The sequence below is a fragment of the Manis pentadactyla genome, chromosome 4 (assembly GCF_030020395.1).
Source record: "Manis pentadactyla isolate mManPen7 chromosome 4, mManPen7.hap1, whole genome shotgun sequence".
Classification (NCBI taxonomy): Eukaryota; Metazoa; Chordata; class Mammalia; order Pholidota; family Manidae; genus Manis; species Manis pentadactyla.
This window is the reverse complement of record NC_080022.1, coordinates 58,000,976-58,016,185: the sequence shown is the minus strand read 5'-3', so window position 1 is coordinate 58,016,185 and position 15,210 is coordinate 58,000,976. Positions and strand designations below refer to the sequence as shown.

General features: G+C 31.8%; 1 protein-coding gene across 5 annotated transcripts in view; it reads right to left on the bottom strand.

Moving 5' to 3' along the window:
• LRRC7 (leucine rich repeat containing 7) overlaps positions 1-15,210 on the bottom strand; it is a 496,164-nt gene that overhangs the window by 329,127 nt on the left and 151,827 nt on the right. The window contains exon 2 of one of the 5 annotated variants that reach the window (XM_057500316.1): positions 11,674-11,749. The exons of the other annotated variants lie outside the window; for them this stretch is intronic. Within the exon in view, the coding sequence (XP_057356299.1) occupies position 11,674 (1 nt within the window). The 5' untranslated portion in view covers positions 11,675-11,749. The remainder of the gene's footprint in view (positions 1-11,673; positions 11,750-15,210) is intronic. 5 annotated transcript variants of the gene reach the window in all.

Here is a 15,210-nt window from a genome sequence, read left to right as displayed (position 1 = left end):
TTTCCAGAACCCTCTTGGTATTGTTCTCTGGCTATTTCATGGCTGCTTCTGCCACTCTCTCTACCTCCCATCACGATCCCCACAATTTACACTGTGACTAGAGGTGCCACATTCAGTGAGCCAATACTCACTACTATTGTCATTGTTCCATTGATGCTTGAAAGAGTTGTTCCATTTTTATTTCATAAACTCATGACGCTATAGAATTTTATAATGGCAACAAAATGTTATGATGATCTCTCCATCCAATGTCTCTCATGCAAACTCTTTCTTCCTGGCAATATGGTAGAAAGAGAATGGTCTCTCAAGCCTGTAGTAGATTGTAATAGCAATTTCTCTTTAGTAACTGTGGTAACTGTGGTAAAGACACTTTAACTAACTACAGGACAGTTTTCATCTCTGTTACAGAGAAATCAATAGGTCTAAGTGGGAATATGTATAAATGTACTTGGATTACATAAAGTTACTCAATATATTTCCATTTTCCTCCTTTCTGCCTCTCTTTTCCTCTCCAGGTTTATGGTTCCAGCTATGGTTAACAACTAAATTCAGTTCCTAAATTCCAGCTAGAAAGCGCTCAACTAGATGACAGGTAGGAAGTGGGCTCTTTGTTCAGCACAGGAAATTGAGGGATAAAGCCAGACAGACTTGGCAGCATCCGGAATTCATTCACCTGGCAGTGGAACTCCTCAGGGCACAGAAACAGGGTTGCTGTACAGAGATCCCCAAGACAGCACAGGTCTGGCCAGGAGCCTGAGGTGTGTAGCTGGCAGTGTATCAGGGCCTTGAGAATGAAGCACAGATTGTGTCAAAGTCCCTGCTTCCCTCTAGCTTTCCTTTCCTATAATCACTACTTTTTGGCTCACTTTACCATTTAATGACTTTTCTTTCCTCTCAAAATATTGTAACCTTTAGGCAACTAAGTTGCATAATGACATTATAGTATCTGGAGAATCGCATCACTGATTTCATTCTTTAGATTTTGAATTTCTGTCCCTATAAATGCTACCTGTAACCTGTAATAATTGTTTGTTAATTTTAGGTTATTCACACTCGCCAATATTATTTTTAATATCTCTCCAACTATCTAGCAAGCACAACTGATGCATTCTCAGTAGGATATGCAGTTGAAGGTGGTTTTCAGTTAGAATTTATTTTTTAGTAGTATAGGCTTATTAGGCTTTAAGGCAACCAAATATATAAACCAAATTAATAAATAGATAATTATTTAAAAGAGAATTTATTTAACAATACCCAATTCCCATAGTATATTCAAATGATTTTATTTACAAAAATTCAGTAACCGCTCCCTTGTACAACTTTTAGGGGTCTCTTTGCCATTCACAACTACAGGTCTCTGTGACTTCTTATCTCAAAAGAGAAATTGCCTTTTGAGTGATTTCTACATCTCTTCTTTCTTCCTATTGCAGCCCATATTTCACACAGTTCTCGGGATTTGTCTTTCAAATTCATAGGCCTAAACTATCATTTTTCTGTGCAACACACACACACTCATAAGGAAGTGGATTTCATATGTTTTATTTACTGCTATCTCCCCAACACCCAGAACAGGGTTCAGCATATAGTAGATGCTCAACAAATATTAGTCGAGTAAATAAATTCTACTGTAAAAGTTGCATAAATTTATCCTTTTTTGGCATAATTTTGCAATTTTTATATTCTACTGTACAAATTACAAATGAAAACGATTTTTCAATAAAACTTAAGCTGCTAAGTTCTGAGTAAAAATTTCTGCACCAAATATACTTTCTTTTGAAATAAATGTATCCATTTTGGTTTGTATTTCATCATTGTTAAACGAGTATTTTAAGTAATGTTTATTGTTTGTTCATTATGTCCCATGCATCCTATTGATTCTTATTCTTACCCAGTTTTCATTGTCCTCAAATTTGTATTTCATATGAATAGCTCAAAACATCTCATTTATAAAGGCATGGGTGTTGCCATTTTTGTATTTATGAAGCAGTTATTGTCCCATTTTACAGATTAGAAACAGGTAATAAAAGGTTAAGGAATGTGATCATATTCATACAGCCTTAACTGGTAGGGCATTTTTAAAATTAGATTATTAAATTCTAGAAGATATATTTTAACCAGTAGACTGTACTGCCTCAATGACTTTCATATCTTTGTTACCCTTCATGACTGCCTAACAGTGTAACTTATAAAGAATAGGGGACTCTAAATATCATATTGCTGAATAGTAATTGAGTTTTATTTCCAAATACTTTTCCTAATAATTTGTGGGAACTATCCATTAAAACATGGAGGTAAATAAGAAATAACAAAAAGGACTTCTGGAATTTACTTAGTACCAGAAAAATAAAAACGACTGGTGTTCTCCTCTTCTTGGCATTTGTGAAATTTTTTTCTCTTAAACCAATGTCTCAAATGAAGTTACTATCTCTTGTTTATTGATATCCTTATCTAGGAAATAACATTTTCAGGATAGTTGTATTAAAACTATGAAATCATCTTTTCATTACACATTAAATATGTAAGTGTAAAAACTGACTATTTCACAATCACAGATGGATTAAGATTAAATAATTACATAATTTAGGAAGACATACTTCCTGTCATTATAATTTACAAGAACTACCCAAACTGCTTTCAGAGCATTAAATACCACTATAAATTTTAAAGAGAAGCAAAAACTAGTTAATTCTATTATGAAAAGAAAATATGTATTTTGCTTCATATAACTAAAAAAATGACAAACACTAACATCAGCAAAATAAAATTTTAGCCGAGGAAAATATTTGTAATACATTTGAAAGAAAACAAGCGCTGGTGTATATAATATACAAACAGCAGTTTCGAGGTGGTAAGAAAGAGCCAACACAATCAAAAGTTAGGCAAAAAATATCAATACACAATTTACAGAAGAACTTATGACTAATATACATGTGAAACAATACTGAATCTCTAGCAGTCAGGAAAACACAACTTGAAGTAATTCAGATAATTTATATTCAGCAGAAAGAGAAAGATAAGAAAAGAATTATTACAACCCATTTCTAGGTGGCAGTGTGGGGATAGAATATTTATATGTATATAATCCTGTTGCCACTAAGCCATCACAGCTTTTGAGTAGATATCCATCTATTAAATTTAGAAGGTCATATGCACCACATATGGATAATGGTAAAAATTGGAACAAGCTCTAATCAGGGCAATTTTATAAATTCTACCAAAATTACAAAAAGGTATACCATTGCATTTAGCAATTCCATTTCCCCTATGAAAAGCTTGCATAGATGCAAAATAATCTATGTATATGGTCATTCAGAGCAGGACTGTGATAGGATATCAAAGGCTTTAGTGCTACAAATCCACACAATGTGCTATCAAGGATTTGTAAAGGAATGAGAATAAAATAATAAAGTTCCTTACAAACAAATATGAAATTATCTGCAGTATTTGCTATTAACTGGAAAAACAAAGGTACTGAACAATGTCCAAATTTGCTATGATCTGTGGAAAAGGAGAAAAAATTATATGTGTCTGTAAATAGGTTTATAGAGGAAATTTATACCGGAAACTGATAATACCAGTTACCTCCCTCCAGAGAGCAAAATTGGATGTCTGGGATGGAACTGGATAAGACTTTTTTCAGTTTGTATTGTTTGAAAATTCTTCATTTTTGAACTACATATTACCTATTAACATAACCTATGTTTTATATAACAATGTTAATAATTATACATAATGCCTTTAAACTGAATATAGAAAAACGGTAAATTTTGTGTTATGTATATTTTACCATCTACATATATACACACACATATATGTATTAATGTATATATGTACATATATGCATGTATATATGTATATATAATACACATATACACACACACACATATATATATATATATATATATATATATATAATATATTTATATCCCAGCAAACCTAAACCTAGGAATATAACCCCCTGGAACAGAAGTAAATAAATAAGGAAATAAGGATATATACAAGTCAGCTTATATACCATTATATTATGTAACAAAAAATTGGAAATAAAGTAAATTGTCCATACATAAGGGACTGTTTAATAAAACTTACCTAAATATTATAGAATCAAATGCAGCTGTTAAAAAGAATGAATTATGAATGGATAAATAAATTGTGGTATGTCCACACAATGGTATATTATCCAGTGCTTGAAAAAATAAGCTCTCAAGCCATTAAAAGACATGGAGGAAACTTAAATGCATATTACTAAGTGAAAGAGGTGAATCTGAAAAGTCTTATACTCTTTAATTTCAAGCATATGACATTCTGGAAAAGGCAAAACTATAGAGACAGTAAAAAAGATCAGGGGTTAGGAGGGCAGGGATTTTTAGGGTAGTGAAACTATTCTGTAGGATACTACAATGATGGATGTCATCATACATTTGTCCAAACTCATAAAATGTACACCAACAGTGAACCCTGATGTAAACTATAAACTCTGGGTCATAATGATGTATCAATGTAGGTCATTGATTGTAACAAATGGACCACTCTGGTGATACATGTTGATAGTGGAGAAGTCTATGTAAGTGTGGTGTCAGGTGGTATAAGGGAATTCTCTACTTTCTTCTGGATTTTGTTGTGAACCTAAGACTGCCCTAAAAAATAAAGTCATTTTTATAAAGCATTGTAAGACCAAAAAGAGAAAAATATATTAGTCTATAATAGTAGACACATAAAAGTTTCTATTATACACAAAAACAATGCATAAAAAGTGGGTTTTTTTATACACAAAAACTACACATAAAAAGTGGCACAAATGCACCTAGAGAGAGAACCTGGAAAAGCCATATAAATTTAAACATCTACTTTGATGCATCTGACAGCAGAGGAAGCTACAAAGCTAGTCGAACTAAGTTTTCAGAGTAGGGAGAAACAAAGAAAGGTGAGTTGAGCATCAGCAGCTCCTTTTTTTCTGGAAGCATTTGCCAATTCTGTGACAGGAAGTAGTTGAAAATCCTAGAGGACTACATCTTAGAAACAGGGGACCACCAAACACAGACTGAGGCACTCAACCTCTATTCATCTCAGTCCCTAAAAAAATTAGGAAAAACACTCTTTCTACTTTATTTGCCTAGATATTATCACCTGGCAACTCATTGTATATTCAATGTCTTGCATTCAGTAAAAAAAAAACTTAAAGAGACAGGTTCATAATGAACAATATATAAGGGAATAAACAGACACTAAAAGTAGAATCACAAGTGATCAAGATACTACAGTTATCAGACAAGAACTTTAGAATCACTATGATATATTCAATAAGATAATGGAAAAGGTAGACAAACTTATAAAATTAAAATAAATATGATTTGACAGATAATTAGAATATATTAAAAAGGATCAAACAGATACTCTACAATTGAAAAACATAGTATGTGAAATTCAGAACTCAATAAATTAATTTAAAATTAGATTGGACTTGGATTAGTGAACTGAAAGACAGCTCAGTAGAGAATATCCAATTAAAGAGAGCAAAAGAATATGAAATAAAGAATAGAGTAAAAGAGAAATGTGAAAGTGAAAAGATCTAACATATGTGAAGTTGAAGTCTCAGAAAGAGAGAAAGAATGGTATTGAAACAGTACTTGCACAAATGATGACTAGGAATATACCAAAATTGATGAAAAGTTTTAAACCAGAAATTCAAGAAAATTTGCAAACCCCAAGAGACATGACTGGAAAGAAAACCACACTTAAGTGTATCATAATGAAAGTGCTGAAATTGAAAAATAAAGAGAAAATCTTAAAAGGAATGTAAGCAATGGCAAAAAACAATGCAATTCAAAAATAGGCAAAAACCTTGACTATACGTTTCTCCAAAGATCTATAAAGGACAATAAATACATGAAAAGATGCTCAACATCACTAATCATTAGGAGAGTACAAATCAAAACCACAATGAGATACCATCTCATTTCCATATACACACACAAAATAATGAGTGTTAGCTAGGATGCAGAAAAATTTGTTCATCTGGGCACCACTGGTGGGAATATAAAATGGTGCAGCCATTATGGAAAACAATTCCTTAGAAAACTAAAAACAGAATTATCATATGATCCATCAACTCCACTTCTGGATATATATACCCAAAAGAACTGAAAGGAGAGATTTGAAGAGATATTTGTACACTCATATTCAAAGTAGCATTACTTATAATAGTCAAAAGGTAGAAGCACCCCAAATATCCATCAACAGTTTTATAAACTATATATGATACATACATAAAAAAGAATATCACCCACCTTAAAAGGAAGAGAATTCTCACATACTACCATGTGGACGAACTTGGAGGACATTATGCTAAGTGAAATAAGCCAATAATGAAAGAACAAATAATGTATGAGTCCACTTATATGAGGTCCCTAGGGTAGTCATATTCATAGAGACAGAAAGTAAAATGGTGGGTTTCAGGGGCTGGGGAGAAGAATGAGGAGTTAGTGTTTAATGGGCAGAGTTTTTTCAGACGAAAGGAGTTAAGGAGATGGGTGGTGGTGATGGTTTCACATCAACATGATTTCTCTTAATGCCACTGAACTGTACACTTAAAAATGGTTAAGAAAGTAAATTTTATGTTCTGTTTTACCATAATTTTAAAAACAATTTGAAGAGATTTTAAAAGTCATTTAAATAATAAAACAAATAAATCATCAAAGGAGCACCAATAAGACTGATGCCTTTCTTCCAACAGAAAGAATGGAAGCTACAACAGTTGGAATGACATCTTCAAAGTTCTATAATGAGTAAAAATAATGTTCAGAAACAACAATGAAATAAAGAGTTTTCAGAGAAATAAAAATTAGAAAGAAAAATTATTTTCAGCACACTGGCACTAAAAGAAACTGTAAGAGTCCTCTGGACATAAGGAAAACATTCCCAAATGGAAACATAGATACATGGGAAGAAAAGAAAGACAGTTGAAAGGGTAACTATGAAGGTGAATGTAAGTGGGTATTGACCATACAAAACAATAACAGAAATGTCTTGAGTGAGGGTTAAGATACCTATAGAAAAATGCATCACAGTATTAATGGCAGAAGATGGGCTTAAAGTCTTCTAATGTTCTATCAGTAACAGGGAATTGTTAAAAGTAACTATTTGTATTAAACTGTAATAAGTCAAGGACAAATGTGGAAATCTCTCGAGTAACCACTATAAGACCAATAAAAGAAAGTATATCTAATAAGATAGAAAAAATTGAATAACAAGAAGTATCAAATTAATCCAAAATCTAAAAGTAAACAATGGATAAAGGAACTAAATCAGGTGGGTTAAAGAGAAAATATAAAGTAACATGATGGCTATATACTTAACTGTATCAGCAATTAAATATAAATATAAGTGGACTGAGTACTCCAGTAAAGGATCAGTATTATCAGACTAGATTTTTTTGTCTATTATATGATAGTTATAAGAAATCATAAAAAAAGAACATAAGAAGGTTGAAAGTAGGAGGCAAAAATAAATATCATGCAAATATTAACTAAAAGAAAGCTGTGCTAAAAACAAAGAGTAGACTTTAAGGCAATAATCATCATTAGAGATAAAAAGGGACATTTTGTAATGACAACGTGATCAATCCAAAAGGAATGCAAATATTAATTGTGGTTATATCGTTTGGGTGGCATTCCAAGCAGTTTTTACCTTTTTCATCATACTTTCATGTATTATTTGAAATTTTTACAATGGATAATTTCAATGACCTGAAATAAGACAATAAAGCTATTTTTATTGTAGACAAAAAAAGAAGAAAGCAATACAAAGATTCAAAAGAAGTCTGTTTCCAAAGACAAAGTTTAAAAAGCTTGAATGGTTATAATGCCCTAATTTCAATTATGAAAAAATTAAGTTTATAGTGCTAGGACAAGAAAAGTAAAATAGAACTAATGAGAATTAGGTAAAAATCTCACATAAAAGTGTTACATAATCCCATTTTCCCTTTAGTCTTATTTGTTTATTTAAGGATTTGAAACAGTCAAATAATTCAGAGCATTTTCTGTAAGAAGATGATAGTACTTTAACAAGAATGTGGGAATAATCCAAAGGGAAAAGACCACTGATTCACTGATTCATTCAGTAATTACTTAAAAGTACTTACTTTATGCAGATACTGGTTGAAGTTATTATTTGTGAGGCTGGGAAATAATAATAAAAAATATATATATATATATTGGTCTTTGCTCCCATTTCCTGACACAGGGTTCCTAAATCCCTTAGCATCTCCTGGAAAATGGAAATGTCTTTTGTCCTAATGAAGTTGACTCTGAGCTCCAGGATAACTCTTGGATGGGTGCTGTCAATGGAAGACAAAGTCATGATCAGAATCGTGGAATTTTTCAGCCCATCTCCCATTCTCCAGGGAGTTGCAGGGGCTGGAAATGGAGTTAGGAATTGATTATGCTTATGTCAGAAAGCTTCCACAAAATTGCAGTAGTATGGGGTTTAGAAAACTTCTAGGTGTTGAGCATATCCCCATACCAGCAGGATTATACACCCTGATGCTACAGGGACAGAGCTCCTGAGCTTGGGAACCCTCCCCTATCTTGCTCTACAATTCTTCATCTGGTTGTTCATCTGTATCCTTACGGTACCCTTTAATAAACTAATAGACATAAGTAAATATTTCCCTGAGTTCTGTGAATTGTTCAAGTAAATAATTTAATCCAAGGGGAGTAGGTCATGGGAACTCAGTTTGTAGCCAAGTCAGACTGAATATGTGGGTGACTTGGGACCTACTACTTGCCATTGCTTTCTGGAGTGTGGGTGGGTGGGGGCAGTCTTGTGGGACTGAGCCTTGAACTGTGGGAACTAATGCTATTTCCAGGTAGCAAGTGTCAGAATTGAGTTAAATTGTAGGATGTCCAGCTGATGTAACAGAAAAGTCTTGCTGTGGGGAAAAACTCCCATACATCTAGTGTCAGAAGTGTTGTGAATGTGTTAGGAAATGTGAGAGTAAAAAAGAACACAGGAAGACTGGGTTTTTCCCAACACAGAGGCAAATGGAATATTTGTTAGCCTACTGTGAGAAACCATTTATGAGATTACTAAATGAAATAATACTTAGTAGGATTGTCCAATAATAAAGATTTCTTTAACCAAGGTGCAATAAATTGAATTAGCTATTCCAATTTTGGGAAGTTTTAGGGTGTTTATAACTGAATGAAATTGTGAGAATAAGTTAATATGAGTTAAAAAAAATAAAACTACCTAAAGATAAATCTGAAACACATAATTCTATTATTATAACTGATATAGGAAGGATGTAAGGTAAATAATAAAGACAGTATACTGAAAGGATTCATAAATCTATGTAGCCTCCAGAATTGGATTATCTCCATTAGTGTTCCCAAAGACTGAATAACTGATGTCCAAAAGCTTTTTTTCCCTCAGTCATCCTTTAGGATTTTCAGCAGCATTTAACACTGTTAAACTCTATGAATATCTCTCTCTTTGGTTTCTTTAAAAATTAAGAAACAAAACAGAAATACTGGAAGCCAGTTTTCCTAGTACTTCCGACTATTGCTCAAATTTGGTGGCTGATTCCTCTTCCTCTAAACAGGATTTGACTAATTGAATATTGATGGTCTTGAGACTTGTACCTGTGCAATGTTCCCCTTTCCTCTGTACATGTTTTCTGTCGGATTAAACTCTGGTGGCTTCAACCACTATCTCTACTCAAATATATCCAGCCTATGTGTCTTCCAATCCTAGAACTTCAGTTCCCACTAACTGTGCAATGTCTCCATTTTGCTACACTAGAGGCACCTGAATTTCACACTCCGAACTAGTTACCATTTTAACATCCTCTACTGAAAGGTAACTGCTCTTATTTTAATGTTCTAGATCTCAAATAACAGTATCACTGGCAGTCCAAACCAAGTTCCTGTAGAATCCAGTGAAGAAGGTATTTGTTTCAAACTAAAGTCCCACTCTTTATTGCTCCTGCCACCACTTTAGTTTGACTCCTAAAATTTCCTACATGGATTACTGCAAGCATCAATTTCCTGGACTCCCACCACCAGATTCTCCCCCAACAGTCCACCAGGTGTTTTTCCTTTTTTATTAACTCTTGTTTTAAATTCTTTAATACCTTTTAAACTATGATCTTCATTTTCTTCTGAGCTAAAAATTGATGTCTATTAACCAAAGTATTTCTAGACACATTTTCACAATTTTCTCTCCATTAATACAAAGACAGCTCAACTGAATTATTTTAAAAGTCTGAATTTTTCAGGTGCTTTCCTTTGTACTTGCCTCAGTATAAGCTCGTATCACTGTATGACAACCCAAGATAAGAGTCTAAGTTTATAAACCAAATACACTAAGAGCTAATCATTTACATTATAATGATGTTTTTCATCTCTGTTGAGTCATTGGTTAGCATTCTTCTCAACAAAATATATGGTTCCAATTGCATAAATATTGGACAGAGTTTATATGTGAGGTGCTTATCATTCATGTGTTTCAGTTGTGAAGCCTTAAAAGATTGAATGGGAAAAAACTTCTGTTGGCTTATATAATTTATTAGGAATCTCTATTGTTAAGCAATTGAAACACAATTTTAAACATTTTTTATAATTATAGAATTTATAATACTCTAAGATTTTAAATAGAAAAATATTTATTTATAATTACTAAAATAACTTGTGGATACTGCCATCATTTCTTAGACATTTCTCTTTGCAAATTGTAAGCACCATTACCATTAAAAACTATCTGTTAAATTAAAAATTAACTGTATTGTTTTAACTTTAAAAAGATGTCTATTATTTGTGTATGTATAAAAATATATTTATGTGTGTGTGTATATAAATACATATGTATGTAATTTTAACTATAAAATCAGTTTCTAATTGCAAACTTAAATCCTTAATCCATACCAAGGAAAGATTTAATGTAAATGCTTTCTAAAATCCTTTTACCTTTAACATTTTGTGGTTCTATTACAATCTTCAAGATACATTTGAGAAAAAGAATCAACTCCAGGCACTTTAATATGGAACAATGAGATTTTCAAAGATTCTTCTTGCCTTTCAAATAATCTTATTTACCCATCTCACATTCTTAAGTCCTTTTTTAATCCATTCATCCAAATATGGCATGTTTTTATCACTGAACCTCCTATTCCATTTCTTGAAAATGTCAGTGAGTACTGATATATGGAGAGTTGCAGCTTTGTGTCTGGATTTCATTTGATATTACCTTGAAATTTTGAAATGTAACCTTCAAAAGTAAATATAATTTCACTGTATTTCTTAAAAGCATGATTATAATTTCTATTAATGGTTTCTGAGAGGAATTAATACATTTCCATAGTGGTTAAATATTCTCACTCTTTTTATGCAGGAATATATTGTTGAAATTAGGGCCCTAAAAATAAGGCCTAAGAGAGGATAACAATATTTAAACTCATGTTTCTGACTAAATAATCATTTCATTATTGTTAGAAATTTTTTTTCCTGAAATCCATAGTTATCATTTTTTTTCCTATTTTGTGATGTAATATAGTTACCATAAATACTATTAAGAATGAATCTAAAGTTACAAGACTACTTGGTCATATAAAGGAAAATTCCCAGAACACTACTGAATTCTATATATTTAAGCATAGGAAAATAATATAGTATCTACTTGCTAGTTATTCCTGTCTCTGCAGACTTCTAGGTTGTGACCACTTTGACTTGCATTTTTTTCATGTAGCGGGCTCCTTTAAAAAAAAAGAAAATTTAAAAATTTTAATTAACTGTACTGATAAATTGACAAATGCATCTAAATGAACATAATAATCAAGAATGGAATGTGAAGAGCTTAATCAGTTGCTTTTCTAATCATCAGGTTACACATCCTATCAGAGTAGTTTTACAAATACTACCACTTTAAATATCTGAGCTGTGAATATATAAATTCATTGTGGAATCAAAGGATGAAAGTATTAGTCAATAGTCCTTCTTAAAGCAACACTTCAATAGCTGCAAGGAAAATTCTTTGTATAGTGATTTTCCTTCTTGTTTTATTTCTAGTAACTAATAACTGTGAAATGTTGTTTTCCCAACATTTTGAATATTATAAAATTATTTCTTTTAAAATGTTACCTAATTTAGATTCTTATGGGTCAGAATTACCTTTAGCTCTAATTATTCAGAATGAATAAAGTTTTATGTTCTTACTATTACACCTTAAACTCTGAGTTGGTAATTCTCAGTGATTATTAAAACAAAGTGCTTTTACACTGGCACTCATTAGATGTGCCTATATTCATAGCTTGATGTGTTCAATATATTATTATTACAGTAATGGAGTCTAAAATATCCACATGTACTTGTAATAATTAAATGTATTTTAGAAAAGTGACTGCCATGAGAATAATGCAATAAACACATTTTTTTTAGTATTGTAATTGTGATCTATGAAATGAGGACCCATGGTTGATACAAGAAATAAAGAAGGCAATTATTCCTTGAAATTATTTGTTTGAATACTTAATATAAATCTTTTACATTTATAAAACCCAAGAATCTCTATATAATTATTAAATGTAGAAGTCAGGACTGAAGGGAACCTCCATTTCTCAGCAGAACAGAGAAGTTGAAAGTCCATGCACAGAGTCAGATAGGGCTTGCTTGTAAGAGTCATAAGGAAAGGTTTTGTTGTTATTATTTAGTTCAATTTTCTAATCAAAAATTTAAAAAGAGGAGTAAAAGGACCAAGAAAATATTTAAGATCTGCTTAATAAAGTCAATTGTACACAGTAAGGCTTAGATACTAAAAAATTCTCTTCTTAAAATTTGGACTCCAGAGAATATTTTGGAAAATAAAAACAGTAGTGAAAATATATAAATAGCAATTAAAATGCTGGCAATTATGTTTACTTGATTAAGTAATTCCTTACTTGTAAAAATGCACAGGCTTAGGATAGATAAAGCTTAGCAAGCCATGTGTTTAGGCTGAAGTAATTTTCTGATTATAAATGCATTATTAAAATGAATAGAAATTAACATTTTTGTAGTTATGATTGTTCTTTTGTCTTAACTTTTATACTAAAATTAAAAGTGATTTACATACCAACATTAATTACAGTGGTATATTACAAAATGCTTATAGTCCTCAATATATTATCTTGAATTTTATAGAAATACAAAAATACAGTCTGAATAAACACAACTTAATACAGTCTAGGTCCACAGATTAGAAAATGGAATCATCTGTTTTAGCTTCTTTATCTGTAAAATGGCAATAGTAATTAACATTAATTGTCTCATAGCTTTTTAAAAAAATGATAAAGTAAGCTCTTAACAGCTAAGCACTGTCCTTTAAAGAAAGGTATTTAACAAGTAAAATTAGAAGCCTAAAATATATCATTCAAGTACCTAAGAAAGTGATATATACTTTAAAATGTTATCTTCTTTCTAGTTTTTTGAAAATAAAAATCACCTCTGTACTTTCAGGCAGATTTATCATTCAATATAATGAAAGGAATATATGTCTGAATTTAACATAATTATTATTATATAATTATACTATATGATACTATACTATATAATATTACTATAATAATAGTTATTATTATACTATAGTTACAGGAATTGAACCCTGACATGGCTAGTGTTATATACATACTCTTCAGAAAAGGGAGATAATATTAGGAAGACACATTCTTTTCAACACAGTATTTCATTTTTCTTTTACAAAAGACCTAATACCAAGTTTGTTACATGTGACATCACATTTTTAAGGCCAATCTCGAATGAGAAAAAAAAAAAAAAGAACCTTTGGTAGAATAGAGACCAGAATACCAGCCTTGACAGTTCTCTTTTACTAAATAACTTAAAACAAGATACTTAAAAGAAAAATAAATTTTAAAGGTTAGTTTGTTTGTTATCAATGCCTTCAATATCCTGATAGGTCCAGTGTTTGCTTGGCTAAGTACCTGACCCTACAGGGTAAAGTCCATTTTAAAAGACTTAGTGGGAGAGCTTATATATGGAAGCATTGTTCAAAAGTCTTTTAAAAAATTCCTTGCTTTTGGGCTACATTCCTTCAGTGGTATTTCAGATTTCCAGTTTTTTAGTCAACATTAAAATATAACCCCTTCACTCAGAGCTTTGTGTGTAAATGATCACACACACACACACACACACACACACACACACACACACACACACAATCCATTCACTGTATGCATTAGGTGGATGCCAACGAGCACTAGCTAGTGCTCCTTATTTGCAGCCCCTTCCTTCCTGCACGGCCCAAACTGGAGCTGTTTAATCCCAGTATGACCTGCCTCTGACCTGCTACTTGGAAGTAGAAAGTACGCATGGAAAGTCATTAGGTGTAAGCTCCTACTTAAACCATGGTGTCCTGGTAGCAAAGCCTTGTTCAGTTATGCTTCTTTTCAGGGTTTGTCACTCTGCAGGCATTGAAATACATAACAAGTATTATTGGTACAGTGCTTGAGCTGTGGCTGACCTGTAAATAGGCTAGATTTGGATGCCAATCACTACAACTCTCAGCTTCATATTTCAATTATATTTTAATGAGATTGCCTAATGAAAGTGCTTAAATGTTCATCAAAACTAACCTTTCAAATCCAGAGGGCAAAATGGGCACTCCTGATAATACTAAAGTTTTAGATTTAGGTTTCCAATTACTACTGTATTAAAATAAATTTGCAGGGGGTTTGAAATGTCAAGAATGCTTTGAAATAGACATTGAATTGGGTAAGAACTTTAACTGTCTCATGGTTAATGTTCTCTCAGTGTTTTGTGATGTGACTACTAATAGTCTTTGACAATTTAATGTTAATAATGTTTTCAGAGCTAATGAAGTACTAGCACTAAGTATCACAGAAATTTGATAATACTAACTCAAGCAAGGATTATGGTAGAGAACATATTTAGGTTAAATAAAAAACTTGCAAGACATTTTAAGTAGCCACAGTCTGTTCATTATTTCAGGAGGAATTTCACCACAGCCATATAGACAGTGAGAATCTACTATACTTTGAAGGTCACCAGTATCTTCAGAAAATTCATTAGGGTTTGTTATCACATCTAACAGGTATCAACCTAAAAGAATTAGAGTCCAGAAAGCACGACATCATACACTCAACACTGGATTTTTAAGATCTGTGTGTAGCAAAAGACATCTTAGAGGTAGCACTATATACCA